The sequence below is a fragment of the Sceloporus occidentalis genome, unplaced genomic scaffold (genome assembly GCF_023333645.1).
Source record: "Sceloporus occidentalis isolate IW3139 unplaced genomic scaffold, rSceOcc1.0.p SCAF_7, whole genome shotgun sequence".
Lineage (NCBI taxonomy): Eukaryota > Metazoa > Chordata > Lepidosauria > Squamata > Phrynosomatidae > Sceloporus > Sceloporus occidentalis.
The window spans coordinates 43406946-43426274 of record NW_028316987.1 but is presented as its reverse complement, the minus strand read 5'-3'; the positions used below and the strand labels follow the sequence as shown (position 1 = coordinate 43426274).

The 19329-nt window shown below is 39.8% G+C and overlaps 1 protein-coding gene across 2 annotated transcripts; it reads left to right on the top strand.

The window, feature by feature from the left end:
• The first annotated feature begins 11 nt into the window (after nt 1–11).
• On the top strand, nt 12–15240 carry KIAA1143 (KIAA1143 ortholog). Of its 2 annotated transcripts, XM_089532761.1 has the most exons (4): nt 12–152; nt 6306–6459; nt 12268–12357; nt 14746–15240. In XM_089532761.1, exons 1-4 carry the CDS (start codon nt 45–47, stop codon nt 14757–14759), a joined length of 366 nt encoding a protein of 121 aa, XP_089388887.1. In that variant the 5' UTR covers nt 12–44; the 3' UTR covers nt 14760–15240. The 2 variants fall into 2 exon arrangements, with proteins under 2 accessions (XP_089388887.1, XP_089388886.1); XM_089532760.1 differs by lacking the exon at nt 14746–15240 and having other exon boundaries at nt 12268–13177.
• Nucleotides 15241–19329: the final 4089 nt, after the last annotated feature.

Here is a 19329-nt window from a genome sequence, read left to right as displayed (position 1 = left end):
CAGGAAGCGGCCCTGTCACGTGACTCGCCTGTGTTTACGGCGCCATGAGCAAAAGGAACCAGGTTTCGTACGTGAAGCCCGCCGAGCCGGCTTTCCTGAGCCGCTTCAAGCAGCGAGTCGGGTACAGGGAGGGACCGACGGTGGAAACCAAGGTGACGCTGACGCTGCCCGACTTCCGCCCTTTCCTTTGGCCCCGCCCCCAAAGCCCCTTCTAAGGCCCCTCCTCCTGTCCTGAGGGAGCTATGACTGTTTAGCAGCGGTCCCCAAACTGTCCCCTTTAAGAGAATTCTGGACTTCAGCTCCCAGAAGCCTCAGCCATGTTAGCCGATAGTCTGGGCTTCTGGGAGATGAAGTCCAAGGGGCAGTTTGGGGTTCGCTGCTTTAAGAGGCCTTTGGACTTCATCTCCCAGAACTCCAAGGTTCAGCTGTGACTGTACACTCTCATCCCTCCATATTTGCGGCTTTGATTTTTGCAGATTTGATTATTCACGGATTTAATGAATACGTCCTCTCTAGGAATCTCTAGGTCCTCCAGTGCAACTCTATGGTCAACTTTAACTAAAGGTTGCACTGAAAGACCTAGAGATTCCTAGAGAGGACACTCCACTAGGCATTTGTAGCTCCTCTGGCGCAACTCTATGGTCAATGTCTGTCAGACTTTGACCACAGAGTTGCACTGGAGGACCTAGAGATTCCTAGAGAGGCATCCTCCCAGGCTCTCATTCATGGGGTCTTGTGCCCCTAACCCTAGCGAATATGGAGGGATGAGTGTACTGTACTTTGCCCATGCTCATGCGTAGCAGTTTTCTCTTTTGACTTTTAATACAGTACTCAGTGTGGGTAAATGGATGCTTTTATTGCCCTTCCTTAGAAGCACCTACTTTTTTATGTTGACTTCTTTTATTATGATTTCCTGGAAATGTATCCAAACCAAAATATCAGTTGCCTCTCCTGGTGGTTTGAGCTTTAGGGTTAAATGAAATAAGTGAAAAATAACACACAGGTGTATATAATGCCTCTGGTTTTTTCTGGGCTTATCTGAGGTCCTAAACACACTGCGGAAATAATCCAGTTTGAGACCACTTTAACAGCCCTGGCTCAGTGTGAGGGAGCCCTGGGAACTGTAGTTTATTGTGACACCAGAGCTCTCTCTGACAGAGAAGGCTGAAAGTCTCACAAAACTACAGTTCCCAGAATTCCCTCACACTGAACCAGGGCAGTTAAAGTGGTCTCAAACTGGATTGTTTCTGCAGTGTGTTTTGGGCCCGAGTTAAGTGTTTTGGTTTACAATCGGCCATCCACATTTGCTGCGGTTAGGGGTGCAGGATCCCATGAAAGTGGAAAAACCATTATTAGTAATAATGATGATAATAATAATAATAATAATAATAATAATATTTATTTCCCAGTCTTTGAGCACAAGCGGCAGCTAGTGAGGTTTTCTGCTGCCTCCGCTGCTGCCCTGTGTCATTTTTAACAGGGATCTACAAGCCTCCTTCACAGTCTCTCAGACTCATGGCGCTTGCAGTCCCTGTTAAAAGGGACAGCAGTGGAGGCAGCAGCCAAAAAGCTGGGAATAATAGTCACATTCGCAAAAGTGAGGGCAGGGAACCGTCCAATTAAAAAGATTGTATGTACAGCGCTGTGTAAATTTACAGCGCTTTATAAATAAAGGTTAATAATAATAATAATAATAATAATAATAAAAGTGAAACCCATAAACGTGAGGATCGACTGTATTTGTTAAACATACCTATATCATGCCTTTCCTACAGTGAACTCAAGATGGCACACACGGCTTTGCTTATCCACACTTTATTCTCACAGCAGCTTTGTGGAGTAGGCCAAGCAGAGACAGAGACTGGTTCAAGTGAGTTTCAAAGCTCTGTGTAGACACTAAGCAGACAGGCCAGGATAGCATAGGATCAACTTGCGCTATTCTGGCACAGGTCTTCACCCAGGTTGATCTCTGGGTAGGCACATGGACAAGAGGGTGCTTACACACCTATCCCCATACCACCCCAAGATCTGTCACTGGCACATGTTCCTTAACCTTGCCACGCCGTTGCTTCTACCTAGAAGCCCCCTATCGCCATGTCTGATGCGGAAACATGGGGTCAGGCTGCACCCACGTGACTAGACACCCTATTTCTGTGTCACTTGTAACAACCGGGGGGACATCTCAGTAGGAGTGACAGTGTGGCAAGATAAGGAGTGCAAGGTGCTGTTTAAACAGCCAGGGTTTGCTACAGTGTTTCCAGGAAGCTGTACAGTAAAGCAAGAGTGAAATTGACCGGGGGGTAAAGGCTGTTTATCCTGGGATCAGGCCTTATTGGCCCCAGGGTTTTGGCCTGCATCATCTAAACAGGATGATGCTAGGCCAGGGGGAGCAAGGGCCTTTTGGTCTTTGCGGACAACCTTTTGATGCAGACCTGTCAAGTCCCAGTCCGCCACTCTTAATGCCTGCACCATACTGGATCTCCATACTGTTCACCACACTGGTTTAGAAACAATTCATTTGACTGGCAAAAATTACACACATAATTTATGAACCAGAGGGAACTGTTTGCAGAACAAGCCGCTTGAAAGCTATGCAAAAGAGTTGCTGGTGGGATTCTTAAAGAGCAGGAAATCCAAGAGAAAGCAAAGGCAAAATTAACACAGCTATTTCTGAAAAGATGAACAGGGAAATAGGTTGTGTGTTAAGAAGCAAAGGAGGAAGGAGGGAAGCAGCAGCAGAAGTCAGTAAGCAGGTAAAAAAGAATGAAAGGGACATCAGATTCTTGGAAAGGAACAACTTAGTAATCAGTGTGCTACTACTTTTTAAAGAAACAAACAGCAGAGGGAGTGCATGCTGACCAAGCTAATGTTATTTCTAATCTACCACTTTGCAGGAAGAACAGCTGCTTTGAACACTGATACCAAATTAGTCAGCGTGGTAGAAGGAATGCCACTGCCAGCTTTTATAGTAGCCTCAGACCCAGAATTCTTATCCATCTGTGTTTCACTTGGTACTGGAACAATTAGGTGGGAAGCTTTCCTTAACATTTAACACAAATTCCTACAATTTAAATGCTTTGTTCTGCCTCCAGAGAAGTGCATCTGCCACATACGCCTGCTTCACTGAATACTTTGGTTCTGTTTGAACATCAGCCCTTCTTACTGCCCAATAAGCTGTTTGAGTTCACTGAATGCTAGCATGTATTTATAAAGTGGAGGAACAATAAAGCTGGATAGGGTCAGAGCTTCCATGCACTGTACATAAAAAGTACCCCATGTATTTAATAGTCTGTGTCTATTGACAAAGGTGGTGGAATCTCATTTAAGGCTGTCAAACAGAAAATTCTGCAAGCACCTATTGCTTTGAATGTAGGGTAAGGAAGGGTTGGAGTGCTTCTGCAGTCACCTGTGCCCTCTGCATGACTGAATAGGTTGGCTGGATAAAAACTATCCCAGCACATCTCAGGCAATTAAAAATGTTATTTCAGTCACCCCATCCCAAAACAGTAAAAGATATAACCCAAAATGACCCCAAAAGATAACCAAAAATGACACAATGTAAGTTTGTTGAACAAAATGATGGCCATGTGTGCTATGAACCTTTGGAATGACTGAACATCAGGGGATGGTATTATCCAGGCTATGCCCATATGTGGTTTAGACAAATAGGGGATTAATTTCAATTTGCCAAAAGAGAAAATACAACAAGGAATTAGAAGCAGCAGGATGAAGACTCCTTTTTTTGCCCTTATTATCAACACTTCTCCAACAGTTTTTATAGTGGGATGGAAACAATTTGTAGTTCTGTATTTGATGTGATGGTGGTTTGATTGTTTTCCTAGTTTCTTTGCACGGATGAATGTTCTAGGAATGCAGAAATGAGAAACAGTACAAACCTTCAAGCTGGGTTGCTCTCTACAGATAAAAAGCTGTCAGTTCTGTATTTTTGATAGAAGCTGACTGGCTAGCAGTTGCACTTCACAGAACTCTGAAATTGTTTGAGCTGTTTTAAATGTAACTGTCTTTCAATGTAACAGATTCCCAAATATAGGATGAATTCCAGAATGATTAAACCCAGCTGGTAACTAGACCTATGTTACGTATAAGATGCTTGAACCATGACAACTATAAACATATTTCAAAAGATTATATGCTTTGACATTAATAATGCAGTCCGGAGCATTCTTATTTGGAAAGAAATGTCATTGATGCCAACAAGATATTCTAGTGAAGATGATTCAGGCTCAGCTATGTGCTATATTAATGTTTAAAAGTGCTATAGACTGTATTGCCATACCCATTTATTTAAAGGCAAGTCCCACTGAACTCAGTGGGACTTCTCATAGGTATATACCAATTTCACTATTACTGTAAGTGTCTGACATGAGCAAAACCAGTAAGGTACATTGTTTTCTGCCACATTATAGCTGACAAATGAAGCAAGACTAAGATATCTTGAAAGACCACAGTGGTTGCTGTTGAATATTAAACCAGCATCACTGAAAATACTGGTTTTCTGGTAGCAAGCATTGTACTGATATACACTGACTGATCACTCCTACTTAGCTCCTCCTGTCAGCAGGAACTGCAAAAGTAATCAGGAATCAGAGCAGAAAAGCCTAGCACTTTGTCTAAACCTGGACTCCTGGCTTCTCTAATAATAAACCAGACTTTGAAGCCAACCTTACAGATCTAGTCAGGCAGCTTATTAGAGTGTTATTTAAAAGACTGATGGGTTCCTGTTATTCCTTATAGTGCTTTAAAAGTAATTTGTTATTTACTGTTATGTGAAAAAAGTAACTTGTGTTACTTGTTTTAGTCACTTGTTACACCAGTAAAGTTGTTGACCCAACTTGTTACATCACTTTTGATATATAGTTTTGTTATTCTTTCATTAACAAAAATGTACAGGACTAACTCAGGTCAGGTAACTAATGGGCTGTACAGACCGCTGTGAAGGGGCGGCATGCAGGCGCCCCTTCTTCAGCTGGATCAGGGCGGCGGCAACTTCATGCCATGTCCCCGAACCAGCCTCTGGAAGACGCAAAAAGGAGCCGCAAAATGTAGCTCCTTTTTGCGCCCTCCAAAGGGCGCCATACCAGTGGCGGCGTGGCTGTATGGCACCTCTTCAGGGCTGCATCATTTGGACGCAGCACCAGAGGTGTGTCATGATGCCATGCATCATCAGCGCACCCTGGGGACAGAGTCAGGCATGCGTCATCAAGACACTGTACCCTGACTTTGCCCCCAGGCCGGCCGGTACAAAGTGCTGGTCTGTACAGGACCTTACTACGGATCCAGACGTCTTGTATAAGAGAAATGACAAACCAAGTTTCAGACCAGGATACAAAGCTAAGATCTTCCAGCCTGGTTACTGTATATACTCAACTATAAATCATGTATAAGTCGAGGGCAGGTTTGGAGGCCAAAATCATGAATTTTGATATGACCCGAGGATAAATCAAGGGCAAAACTTAGGGGAATGTAACAAAGGCTCTAAACGATGAAGCAATGGAAAACAATGCCAAAGAATTTGCAAATTTCCAGCAGGCCTATCTGTTTGTGCTCATACTAAAGGCTGGATGAATGAGAGAATAGACGGGAGTCAGTGCTTCCATGACAGATTATAGTCTTGTCTTTCATGGGGGATGATGGTTCCTTTTTTAAATAAGAATTAAAATACAGTACTTATATTGATCCATGGATAAGTCGACCCAAGTTTTTGGAGTCAATTTTTATACTAAAATTTCTAGACATATACATGAGTATATAGAGTAATTCATGACTGGTTTAATAACTCCTTCCAGAAGAAGCCAGGCAGCAATGCTCTGGCATAAAGAATGTAATAAGTTGTATGGCAGAGGTGGGACTTGCATGTAGCTTCAGATGCAACTAACACTAGAAAGCATTTACTGCTACTGTATTTTCTTTGTCATAGCAAGGTGTTAATTCCTTACTGAGCATAATGCATGATAAAAGGCATGTTTCACCTCAGATGAGCATTTCTCTGAGTGAAGCTAAATTATGTGGGGAGTCAGTTCATGCAGTTGTTACAGAAGAACATTTTGCAATCTCTGTTCATGCCACAAAAGAACAGCATGATGGGGAGAAGTATTGCAGCTCAGCATTCTTCCTGATAGTCTATCATTTTATGCTCTGTTGGTCTTGATGAGGAGAGTCTCTTCCTCTCCTAAAAGAACTTGTTAGAGGCCAGTATACTATTATTCATCATCTTAGGCTTCTCTAAAGATTACTTCTGGGATGACTATCTCGGTAGTTTAGCTTTTCATGTTTTTTCCCTGTAGAGAGAGCAGCTCCCTGTTGATGATGATGATAATGATGATGGAAGTGACAAGGAAGATGAGCAGCCACAGGTGATTGTACTGAAAAAAGGGGATCTGACTGCAGAAGAAGTAATGAAGATCAAAAAAGAAATGAAAGAGGATTCCAATGTTACAGGTACATTGTGGGACATCCAGGATGACTAGAAAACAGAAAATGATGGGATGAATGCAGTCACATTCTTATTTGGAACAGCTGATGTTCCTTACTAAGCAGGATGGCTGTGTATGCAGCCTCTTCTGATATGTCAGTAACACTGAATATAACAATTCTCAATCCCCTGCTCTGCTTCTCTGGTGTCCTTATCCTCTCTCTCCCTACTAGTTATTTCAGTCATATTGCCACCACTTCCCAACTATTTGGTCATCATTGCACTGACTGCCTTTCTCATATCTGTGTTGCTGTTGCACTGTTGCAACAGTACAGAGATTATTTTCCATGTGCTTTCTCTTTCTCCTCTCCCTGGACCCTACTTTTAATGCACAGGGATAGGCAAAGCTTGGAGGAGAGGAGAATTAACTTTTTCAACTAGAACTCCCAGGATCCTGTTGCAAGCAAGGGTAGGTGGATGTTGACAGCAGTAATGGAAAAGGTGGCAGCATTTTAAATAAGGGGACCAACTACAAAATTTAAAAATGGTCTGATTCAAAATAAGAAAACTTTTTATACTGCTGTATCTAATAATGTAATATGGCATTCAAAAACTGAAAACATTAACATCAGGTTTATTTATTTATTTTTAAATTTTATATCATGCCTTTCTCCTGACATGATACCTAAGGCAGTTTGCAGCAAGACTAAAACAAAATTATTAAGAGGTTAAAACAATTAAACAAGCTATCATATTAAAAAATTATTCAGCCACGGTCTATCTCTCGGAAAGCTATTTCCCCTTAACATTAATTTACTGGTGTAAGCTAAAGTAGTATCTGAAAATAAAAAAGCTTTAACATGTTTACACACATAGCCCTCAATCCAACATCCCCTTAAGTGTAGTATAAATACTCGTGTGTGGACATAAATCATGCAAAATAGTAACATTGTGTGACACGTATCAGTAACTGGGTGCCATTGCACAACGCACAATATACAATGCACTACCACAATGGAAAGTATAGGTTACACAACTGTAAGACACAGATGAAAATGCAATGTGTCCAGCTCCTCTTCTGTTGCTCTCAGCAGAATGTGTCCATTGCACTAATTGTGAATTTTTAGCCCAACATGTATAGTGTGATTTATGCATGTGCACGTCCCTAAGTAAATTGTAAGTAAACCGGCCTGGGCTCTGAAGAGGTCCTTCTCTCCGTCCCACCACCATCACAAGCACAGTTGGTGTAGACATGAGAGAAGGCCTTCTCGGTGGCTCTGGAACTCCCTGCCTAGGGAGATCAGAATGGCTTGATCCTTGTTGGCCTTCCACTGGCAGGTTAAAACTTTCTTATGCAGGCAGGTTGTTGTATCATTTAAAGTATCATAATATTTTATCTTTTTAACTGTATTTTTATTCTTTTAATAAGTAATCTATTTTAGTGTTCTTACAATTTAATTCTGTTTTTATGTATCACTTTTCTATGTTTTTAATTCTATTATTTTTAAATGTTGTGAAGCTGCTCTGAGTCCCAGTTCTGGGAAAAGAACAAGATAATAATAATAATAATAATAATAATAATAATAATAATAATAATCTGGTCCATATATTTTCATACACACATGTATGTGTGTAAAATTTCCACTTGAATCTTAGAGAATTACTGTCCTACCAAAGGTATTTTTTTTTAATTTTAGGAAACAGAAAATAGTAATTTGTATAATGCCTTTTTCATGTGTTCATTCTAATCTCTAGAATTGATTTTTCCCCCCTACTACTTTTCTAGTACATCTGGCCTTTCAGACATTATAACATTTGCTCAAGTCCAAAATCTTGGCAGTAAGGGCTCTTATTCAGTCAAACTCTAATGTTTTTGTTGCTTCTTCAGTTTGTTTGCTTTCTTTTCTCCCTTATTTGTTTGGTTGTTAGGGTTTTTTTTTTTTAAACACTAACAAAAACCATGGGCCACATATCTCCTAGGGCATCAAAATACACTGCCTGTATCCTAAAGGGCTGCTTTATGTTGACATTGAGCAGATGGGTAGCCTTGGTAAGTTGCTCTGATGTCTTTAACCTTGGAGTCTAGGTTGACTTTCAGTGTTGGGGAAAATAGATTAATTATCAGTACTCTTTAATTCAAGATTCTTTTGTGAGGGGGAAATAAACAGTGTTTATTTGATGGGGGGGTGGCAGAGCGAGAATTGTGAGTTACCTTATTTTTGTAAACAGACCACCTCAATAAGTCCATAGGTTCACTGTGGGTATAGAGCTGCATGGAGTTTTCTTCCTTCAAGAGGTACTGCTAGGTTGGAAGGCAAAAAGAGCCCAACCTGTACCTTTGTTTAGTATGGGACTCCAGTATGGAAAATAAAAGAGACTATGACAGAGTTTCTGCTCAGTCGCTGATGTTCTGTGGAATCTAAGCATTGGATAGGTTTATCTCTAATCTCACAGTTTCCTTCTTACACTACCCAAAGAACATAATGTATTTGTACAGTAGATAGATAAGCATGTGCTCCAGAGATTCAAGATTGGCTTTCATTCCCTGTCCAATGTATATAGAGTGGAAAGTATGGTTTACTGACATATGATAATACTATTGAGTACTTCACAGTTATGTTCAGCCCTGGGATACCCTTGCTGAGTGTCTAGAAGCATCATTTGCTGAAACAAGCAGCAGCTCTGCTGCGAACCTGTATATGATACCATGATCACATAATTCCAATTTTGCAATGCCTATACTGTTTACCATTTGTTTTCAAGACTCAATTTCAGGTGTTAATTTTAACTTTTAAAGCTCCAAATGGCTTAAGGCCTAGCCCTCTGAATGACCACCTGTTTCAGTATGAACCTGTTTAATTATTAGATCAGTAGGAAAAGCACTTTTGAAGACACCTCTCTGCATTCAGCAAGTGGATCTTGTGTGGAAAATGTTTTTTGCCAGCATCACTCCAAGGCCTCATTGAGGAAGGGGTTCAGGACACATCTTTTAAACTTTATCTTAATTTATTGTTACTGATTTTTAATGTTGTTTTGTTGTATACATATTTTTTCTGTGACCATTTAATTTTTAGGAATCATTTGCTGTCATGAGCCAGGTTTTTCAGCTCACTTCCTATAGCTAATTTCCCCTCAAAATCCTAGCCTAGGCTTTTGTCAAGTATCTTACACAGCATTTGTTTCTTTTATGGCTCCTGAAGCCCCTCCCAAGTCCCCCAACCCCCCATATTTAAAATACAGCATATTAATAAAAGATATAATAAAACATTTCCCACCTAATATATTCAGAAAGTTCCCCCAAATATGTGAAAACATACAGATAACCCCATCCCCGCAAGCTACCCAAAACACCATATTACCCCCAAATACCTCCATTCCCCTGCAGTCTCTCTCTCAAAATGGTGACAGGAAATGATGCCATGTCACTTTCTATCAGCATTTTAAGAGAGACTACAGGGGGAAATTTGGAGTTGCTGTTAGGATGTGCGGACTGCATGGGAGGGGGGTTTCTGGGGGACATTGGCCTCTGCCTCCCATGAACTTGCCCACCCTTGCTTTATGATTTCACTTAAGCATTGGTACCTGACACTGGATATTTCACTTGACATTTTTATGGACCTTATTGACTTATCCCTCTTGCTTCGATATTATGAGTAGGAAAATTAATACTGGTTTAATACATAAACAAATTGCAGTGAAACTGGGATGAAAAATGCATTCATTGCAAAACAATGTACAGTTCTCCCACTCAGTGACATTAAGTTGCTGTGTTTCTTCCTGGACGAAAAGCTTTCTTGCTCTTGAATCATCTTTGTCTGCCTCACTTGTTTTTTCTGCCAGCCCTTGCTGTGATGTACCACTATCGACAAGACAAAACTGCATAGGAAGGCCAAAAAGGAAGGGGGGGGGGGGAGATAATGTCTGTCCAGGTCACTTTGGCCTCTTATTCTATTGAGGAAAGCCTAGAGTACTAATGTGAAACTTACAGTTGGCTGTGAGATCTATATTGTAAACTCCCTAAATACAAAATGGGTAGGCTTGGGTCCTTGAACTGATATGAAATGGTGTAATTATTGGCCTGTTACAGACAGGCCAAAATAAAGCTGCTTCGAGTCACTTTGGAGGTAAGGTATTTCAATGATGCATGCGTCCTAAGATTCCAAAAGCCGCACCAAAGGCACACTCCAGTCCTAAGGACTGCAGTGCAGCTTTGGTGCGGTTTTTGGACTCTTAGGACGCATGCATCATTGAAATACCATACCTCCAAAGTGACTCGAAGCAGCTTTTTTATGGCCTGTCTGTAACAGGCCATTGTGATTGGAATACATACCACATATTCCATGAAGTTCATATTTAATCTAGTATAGCATTGTTTTCTCGACCACCTTGATAGACAGGTACCATGTTTCATCACAGCAGCAGTTTATTATAAATCTTAAGATAATGGTAGTGTAAGGGCATATAATAAGTTATTAAATAAGGATCAATCAGCCACCATGGTTTTGGCAAGTTTCTATTGTAAAACCGATTTTTAAAACATTCTGTTACTTATTTAAGAAACAAATGTGTTGCCCAGCAGAAGCTTAGCTTCTTTAATAACCTGTCATCTGTAAATCATTTAAATTGCAAGCCATTTCAGCAGGAGGCTTTCCTTGTGATTCATGACAGTAGCTTTTCATAACTAACAAAACAATTTTGAATTGCTTGCATCATCCAGCCAGTCTTCTTGACCAATACTGCAAGCTTCAAAAGTTTGTCTAAATAAAATTCCCCCAGGCAAATCGGTAGCACATATTAGCACTGTGATGACCTTATATTTATTACAGTCACCCACTATTAATTACTGTACATTGTGCAGCCATCATTTATTTCATTGTAGTCCTTTAAATGAGAAGCAGCTGTGTAACAATATTTAGTGGAACATGCTCACTGATGTTATATCATAGCCTTATTCAGATGTTCGACCCAAAGAGTAGTGAATATACTTAGAGAGAGAGCATAAGCATCATTCTGAAGTCCATTCATTGCAGTTTGGGTGGGATAGCATGTTCTTCCTGGTTATAGTATGTATCAGTTATTTGGGGCAGTACCCAAATTGGGCAAAGTAAAGTTGTTGCAAAGCAAAAGTCAAAACCACACACACACACACACACACACACACACACACACACACATTAATTATTAGTTGGAGGTGATTTTATATATATATATATATATATATATATATATAATTTAAGGTCTGGTTAAAAATCTTTTTTCTCTGCTGCAAACATTTTGAGATAATGTAACACAGTTTATGGACTATGAGATGCTTCTTAATTTTCTTAGAATGTTTATATCAGACATTTTTCCATATTTGCTTATTTTGAAATATAGTGACCAAGACTTGTCTTTGAGAAAGTTCTTGAATTAAATATTATATTGGAAACAAGACATAGAGAGTATGTGGTGTGCATTTGGTGGCCTTCCACCAAATGTAGTGTAGCTCTCCAATGATTGCTTTACAGTAAAACAGAACAAGGGGGATGGAGTATTTGGATGAATCCATATTTTGTATTCAGGAGTTCTCATCATACTTAGTAGGATGCTTATGCCAAGTCAGTATTATCTAGCTCAATACACTGGCTTACTGTGGCTCTCTAGAATTTCAGATGTGTGTTTTCCCCCCAAATACATGAACATCTTCCTTATGCAGTGCATATCTTCTGTTACTATGCTATAATCCTTCTCTGGAATACTTAAGATACCCTGCAATATTACTGTAGTTTGGGAAGCACAATAGGCAAAAAGAGTACAGAGGATAAGAGTGTTTTTTCTTGTTTTTGTGTGCCTAGATCCTGAACCAGGGGATGGGAAGATTGTATTCAGGAAACCTACCAAGCGTTTGTCAGAAGAGAAGTATTCTGGTTTGACAGCCACATCAAGTAAGAAGAAAAAAGAGACAAAGAGAATTTCTCCAGCCTCCCAAAATACAAGCAAGCAAATAAAAAATAGTAGCTTGCTTTCCTTTGATGAAGAAGAGAGTGACGATTAGTGGCAGGAAGTTAAGCTAAGGGCATTGTGGAAACAAACCCAGAGCCTGAGACTTTTAAAAAATATTTTAAAATATTGGCCAGTCTTATAGCTGTAGAAGGGTGTGTGTGTCAAAAATAAAATTCTTACAAGTAATAATTTTAATTTACCATGCACATTGCATGAGATCTTTGAATGTGCATATACATTTTCAAACAAATGTCTCTGCCGTCCATTCACACTTTTTTGTTTCTGCAGCAATTGCATTGTCAAAAGTTGGCACCTATGTGTATGTTTTTGCCCAGTTACACCTACTAGGAGAGGAAGATCTGTTTATTGTGGACTAAAAATGTGAAACATTGCCTTGGCAAAGTTTTCTGTGGTATCTCAAAAGATTGAAAGAACTGTTGGGATTCTGACCACACTGAGTAGATTGATTTCAAAAGAGACACCCTGCCACAGAGTCCTTTGGTGGAAAAATGTTTGGAAGTTCACTGTGTTCTGTAACCAAGAATGGATTTTGTGTTGCTATGAAACAAGTAGCAGGATTAACAATGTAAAGCTTCATCAAGGAGCAGATCTGAAGTTGCTGTGTGCAACAGCTGTTTTTCATATAGCTGATATTTTAATGCCAAGATTAGATGCTTGTAAAATTATTTTCTGTTTAATTCAGTTTTCATCTGCTGTTCATTGGGAAATAAAATGAAGCTCTCAGTCTGTTTCTTAAGCTTACTTATTAGTATTTTCCTCCATATTATAAATTATTATCCTTTAATCTAGAACATAACAGAAGCCCCAAACATATGGAAATCCAAAGGACCCCAATGAGTGGATTATCCAGTCTAACTCCAGGCCTTAAGAAAGGATATCCTATTTCTAAAGCATTCAGGACAGATGCTTATCTGCTCAGCTATCCTCTCCCCCCCCCCTCTTTTTTTTGTGGGTTGAGAGAGGTCTGCCTGTCTCACTTCTTTCTGCAGTCTCATGTCATCTCTGATTTGTTTGTGTGTGTGAGTGTGTGTGTATTGTGCTTAACATTTAACTCTATCTGACTTCCATCTTACATCCTGAGCCAGCTATCCGAAGTTAAGTACTATAGTGCATCTTTTCTCTTGGAAGGGATCAGGAACTACTCTGCATGGGAAAGATGAAAGAGATACTGCATACAAAGAAGAAATATAGGGCCCTCTTCAATTTATTTCACTGTTGCAAAATGGCATGGGATTAACCATCACCCCATTACAGATTTATAGAAACTCAGCAACAGATGTATCCTGAAGAGAATTTCAGTTTGATGATCTAACATGAGGCTCAGTCCCACTGCTGGATGAATGAATGGTATTTGTGGTTTTTGGATCTCAAGAGTGCATATTTACATGTATGCATTATTTCATGCCACAGAAATTTCTTAGATTCACAAGAGTACCCCTGCAGAATCATCATCAATCGTGCTTCATTAACCGCAACCACTTTTGTAAATGTTGAATTGCTGAAAGCAACTGCCTCTACAGCCCGTCTTAGCAGAACATCAAAACAGCATCATCATGAGCAAATCTTCCACCTGCCACTGTGGCTCATCCTCTGATAGTAGATTCCTCAAAGGAATAAGGCCCAGAGAGTATGTTAGCATTAGTAGTCAAAAGACTTGTAAACCGGTTAGAAACTGATCAAGACAGATGCTTTGATAATTTATGAACTAAGAAGTATTTTTATCTTTCAGCAGACTAGTTTATGCTACTTTGTTTTCAAGATTTAAGCCCCACCTTTTAATCAAATATTCACAAAACAATTATAGGCAATAACTAATGCAGAAGATCCTAAACTTATGCATTGTATAGACACATAATGCAATATCTGTTAGTTGTCTGGATGATGTGTGGAGCCACAAGATGCTTTCCTTTGGTTCTCTAGTCTGAGAAAGTCAGAAAGTGTGTTCCTTCTACCTGAAACTTGTCCTCTGGTTTTATGAGGGACAGGAGGTGCAACCCTTGGTCTCATACTTGCTTACAGATGTCAAAGTCTGCTTTCTTCCCTCCCGAGATAGAATGATTAGAATGGGATAAGCTTCCTACAGTCTTCCTTTTGTGGCCAGTGGTTGAGTTGTGTTTTGTCTTTTGTCATGATGTTCTTGATAGGGGTACATAGGATTCAACCAAAAATATAGCTTCTCCAAGCCACCATCATAAAGTAAGGAAAGAAATGTTACTTGATTGTGTGAACTTCTCTTGGGTTTGCCTGAAGCAGAACTTGTAAATTACATACAGCTCTTGAAATATCTCTGTTGCAATTCTCTTTTACAGGCTGGAGTGAGTGAGTTGCAAGTGTAGCAGCTGTTTTGCCCAAGAAGGAGATTTGAGCAGCATCTTATGGTGAGAAACCAAGGCCTTGGTTTTGGGAGGCAGTGTGAGAAGAAATTCTGGGGATGAAAGAAAGAATGATGGTGGCCTTTATTTGAAAGGGAGGGATAGCTGAAGATGGAAGAGTTCTGTCAAACAGGCAAATGTTAAGAATCCACCTGGAGCACAGATGTAAGCAGGGGTTCCAGAGAAAGGGCTTGGGAAGTAGAAAGCCTGGTGTTCAGCTTCTGTGAGTATGGCTGCTTGGAACTAAATGTACAGATGCAATGGTGTTTGTATGACATATGTGTCTGCACTCGCATGCAGGTATGTGTGCACATGCTAGAGGCATCTTAAAAGAAGACAAATAGGCCCTTACAATACAATGAGAAATGTGTATTTCTAAAATGTGAATATAACAAATGCTGTTTATGCTGATCAACCTGAGTTGCATAGCTAGATGCATCCTTAAGAAATGAATAAATGCATTCTTTCTAAAGAACTGGGAATGTGCCAAAAATTTTCTGGACTCTTGTTTTCAACACAGAGAAAAATGCTCTGTGTGCATTTTTTCCCACACAGTTGGCAAAAGAGTTCACATTAACTGAAAGGTAATTCTGGCACCATGTTCATCAAGGTGGCGAATGATGCCCAAAAGATCAAAGGGAATGAAATTGACCTTGAAAGCAGAAAAGGGGGTGGCAAAAGGAAAGAAAAAATCCAGTCAGAAGCAGTTGTTAGGAGCATAGTAAGCAATTGTAACCATGCTCCTTTTGAGAGTGCCGCATCAATGGTCTGAGAACAGGTCATGCATCCCAGTTGATGGGAGCTTTCTCAGTTCTTGAATCCTGCATTTTCCTTTTTTTCTTTTAGTGGCATTGTAGTAATGTTCTGGCTTTTTCTCAGTCTCATAGCAATAAATAATCATAGAATTGGAAGAGACCGCAAGGAATAAGCACCAAAGTATATGAAGTGGAGGGGGCTAACCTCCAGACCACCTCAGGAACCTAACCCATCATCCTTAACCACACATTTCATTCTAACCTGCCTCGAACCCTAAGAATAAATTGGGCTGGACATACAAATAAATATTATGGTTACCAACCATGAAGCAAAGGACCCTATAAGCAGAAGAAACCACTTTTATTTGAAGAATGGTGAAAGACATGGAAGAGAAAAATCTTATCTTGGGGACTTCAGAAGAGACTTTTTGGTCAAACCTTATTCAGAAATCAAATGTCAGTACTGTACACCTATTCAAAGACTAGAAACAAAGGATCTGCTTCTTTCAGGAGCTGCTTGTCATTTCCCATTTGGAGTCCCTGAGAGATAGCTGCTACACATTCTCTGACTCATTATGGATTATGCTGAGAATCCCATCATTTGCTTTGCCTCTGCCTGGACTCAGGTTATTACCTTGGCCCTTAAACTTTGCAATAGATTGGACAGATTACATTGCTATAGACTGGACAGATTACACAGAGCCCAAACAGACAGGCCAAAATAAATCTGCTTTGGGTCACTTTGGAAGTATGCTGTTTAAATGATACACAAATCTTAAGAGGCCAGAAGCTGTGCCAAAGCTGCGCTCCAGTCCTTAGGACCAGAAGCAGCTTTATTTTGGCCTGTCTGTTTGGGCCCACAGTTACTGATGGAAGTAATTGAATCGTTCTTGGAGGTCTGGTTGCCATGAAGTGTGGGGGAGTATTTCCCTCCCCCCCCCCCCCCCCCCAGTATTATGCCCATTTCAACTACTCTAGTGTATCTACTTTTTAAAAAGAAGGGAAGCAATTAATATTTTGACATCCAACCCTAAGCCTTTTGCTGATAGCCAATTCATCAGGGCTGAACATACCATTAGTTAAGTCGAAATGTTAGAGAACAGAGCTGTCTATATAGTACAAGGCCCAGTCTGTGTCAGTTGACCTTGATTTCCAGCCAGTCCAGAAACAAGGTATCCTGCCGTAAGCAAGTGAATGATCCCTCTAGCCAGGTCCTCTACATAGAACAGGAGGGATTGTTTCACCTTAGGCCAGCTCTTGTTCACTGCATGTCCTTGCCTTTTGGAGGTATGGAAGGGGTGACAGATGTTTAGCCTAAAACAACACACTCAATGTGTACCGATAGTTCCTTGAACACAAAAAACACCGGGACTGAGCTGTGATTTCAGTCCTTAAACAGAATGTTTAATGAAAAACATGCTTTACCGACAGGGTCTCTTTTAATGGATAATCCTGTTATGATTTGCTGTGAACCAGCGTTGGCAGTTGTTTCGGTTGATTATTTCTCTTGTGTCACAGTGTATTAACAAAGTAATGCTTCAGTCAGCTACGTGGGGACAATTTCATTCTCAAGGACACTAGGCATGCCTTTGGCACAGCACAAGAGAGATGATAATGCAGTCTCACTGAGTATTTTGAAATGGAGCCAGTTAATAACTTCAGTACTGATCATGTTACCTGTTCCCTCTGCCTTCGGTTTCTCTGTTAGAAAAGTGTAGGCTTCATTGATAGTAGACAAATGCACACAGAGAAACATACACCTAGATTCCCAGACGCACATACAGTGACAAGTGATTCACACCATTATGACTGCAGCACAGTGATTAATTAATTTATTAAATAATTAATGCATTACCTTTCCCATGGAACTGGGACTCAAGGTGCCTTACAAGGTTAAAACAGATATAGATAAAAGCAAGAACAGATTAAAAACATTCAAAAGATTATCAACGTTAAAACAAAGTTAAATTAATTATAATATTACAACCTTTGTGAATTAGGGACACTTGAAAACAAATAAAAGATCAAATAAACTCCCTAATCTAGCTCTTAAAAACATGGGAAAGAGCCCATACACAAGTCAACATCTATGGGGCCCAGCAGTAGTCTCTTAGCACCACCATCTGGAAATGTTAAACAAAATATGACCAGAACCACAGCAAAACCACTATTTTTTCAAAGCAGAGCTTCTGCAAGGCTGCTGACAAGATGAAATGATAACACTGGAAAATAACAATAAACATTCCCTAAAATAAAGAACATAAGCTACTCATTCTAAAAGGAATCTTTAAACAACTACATAAGAAGTCATATGTATGCTGAATCAAATTTCACTTATCCATATGGCTATATTCCTAGCAACACTAAAATATTTTAACTGGCCCTATCATATAATGCCATTTTTAATGATATCACTGATGCTATTCCATTCCTACTTTTGATATTCAACCATGTATGTAAGTGAGCATTCAGAGAATAGGAACAACTCTTTACGGACTGTCAGAGTCAAATAGTATACACTATTACTGCGAAGAGTCACTAACTCTAAGCCAAAGGTAATATGGATGGATGTACTATTAAAATATAGTCTGCCCTCTGTATCCATGGATTTTTTTTAATCCACGGATTCAACCATCCACGGCTTGAAAATATTCAAAGATAATATAAATTCCAAATGTTTTTGCCATTTTATATAAGAGAAACCCCTTCACTATGCCATTGTATTTAATGGGACTTGACTATCCACAAATTTTGGTATTCACGAAGGGTCGTGAAACCAAAACCTAGGGATTCAGTTGGCACATAAGCCAGTGTGCACTTTTATCTTCAGATTTGAAGTTCCTTTTCCAAATCCACATGTTTTGTTATTTAATCAAAAGAGAAAAATTGGAAATGTGCGTATGACAATGTCATAAGCTATACAATACAGTTTACTTTGTATATTAGAAACTCTATTGTCTTATGTGACCGGTATTGGTCATGTAATATTTAGCTATAATGAATTAAATTTATACACAGTTTCCCACCACAAAAACTTTAACAAACTGAGTTACAACAAAGAATTTTTTTTTAAAACCTGTAATTAATGTAACAAAGACAAAGTTGCCAGAAACCATAGTCAATGCAAGATATGGATAAGCACACCTTAAAACAATTTAAAGCATGGTGTAATGGTTTGAGTGTTGGATTTGGACTCTATGAGACCAGGGGTTTGGCCATCCACTCAGCCACAGAAACCTACTGGGTGATCTTGGGGAAGTCAGGCTCTCTCAGCTTCTGAGGAAACAATGGCAAACCCACTCTGAAAAAACAAGAAAACAGTGTGATACTTAGGTTGTCACAAGCTGGAAATGACTTGAAGGTGCACAACACCCCACTTTGATATCACTTTAATTGTCATAACTGTATCTTGGTATTTGTAGTTTGATGAAGTACTAGAAACCCCAAGAGTCCTAAGCATGGAGCCATGGCAGCTCAAGTGGCATCAAACTGCTATAATTGCATAGTGTGGAAGACATAGGGCTCTACATGTGCAGTCAGGTGAAATGGGAAGGTGATGATATACTGGATAGATCACCAAGGTCTATCCATTCTTGTACAAAGAATGCTGCTTTTGAAAGCTCCCCTATCTAATCCCACCTTGTGAACAGGAGAACATCACACCAAAGAGAAAAAGTTTTAACCTACCCATTTGTCTCCATTGCTGGACTTCTACCCAAAGACAGTTTGACTGCAAAGCTGTATTCATAATGTTTTATATGTGGAA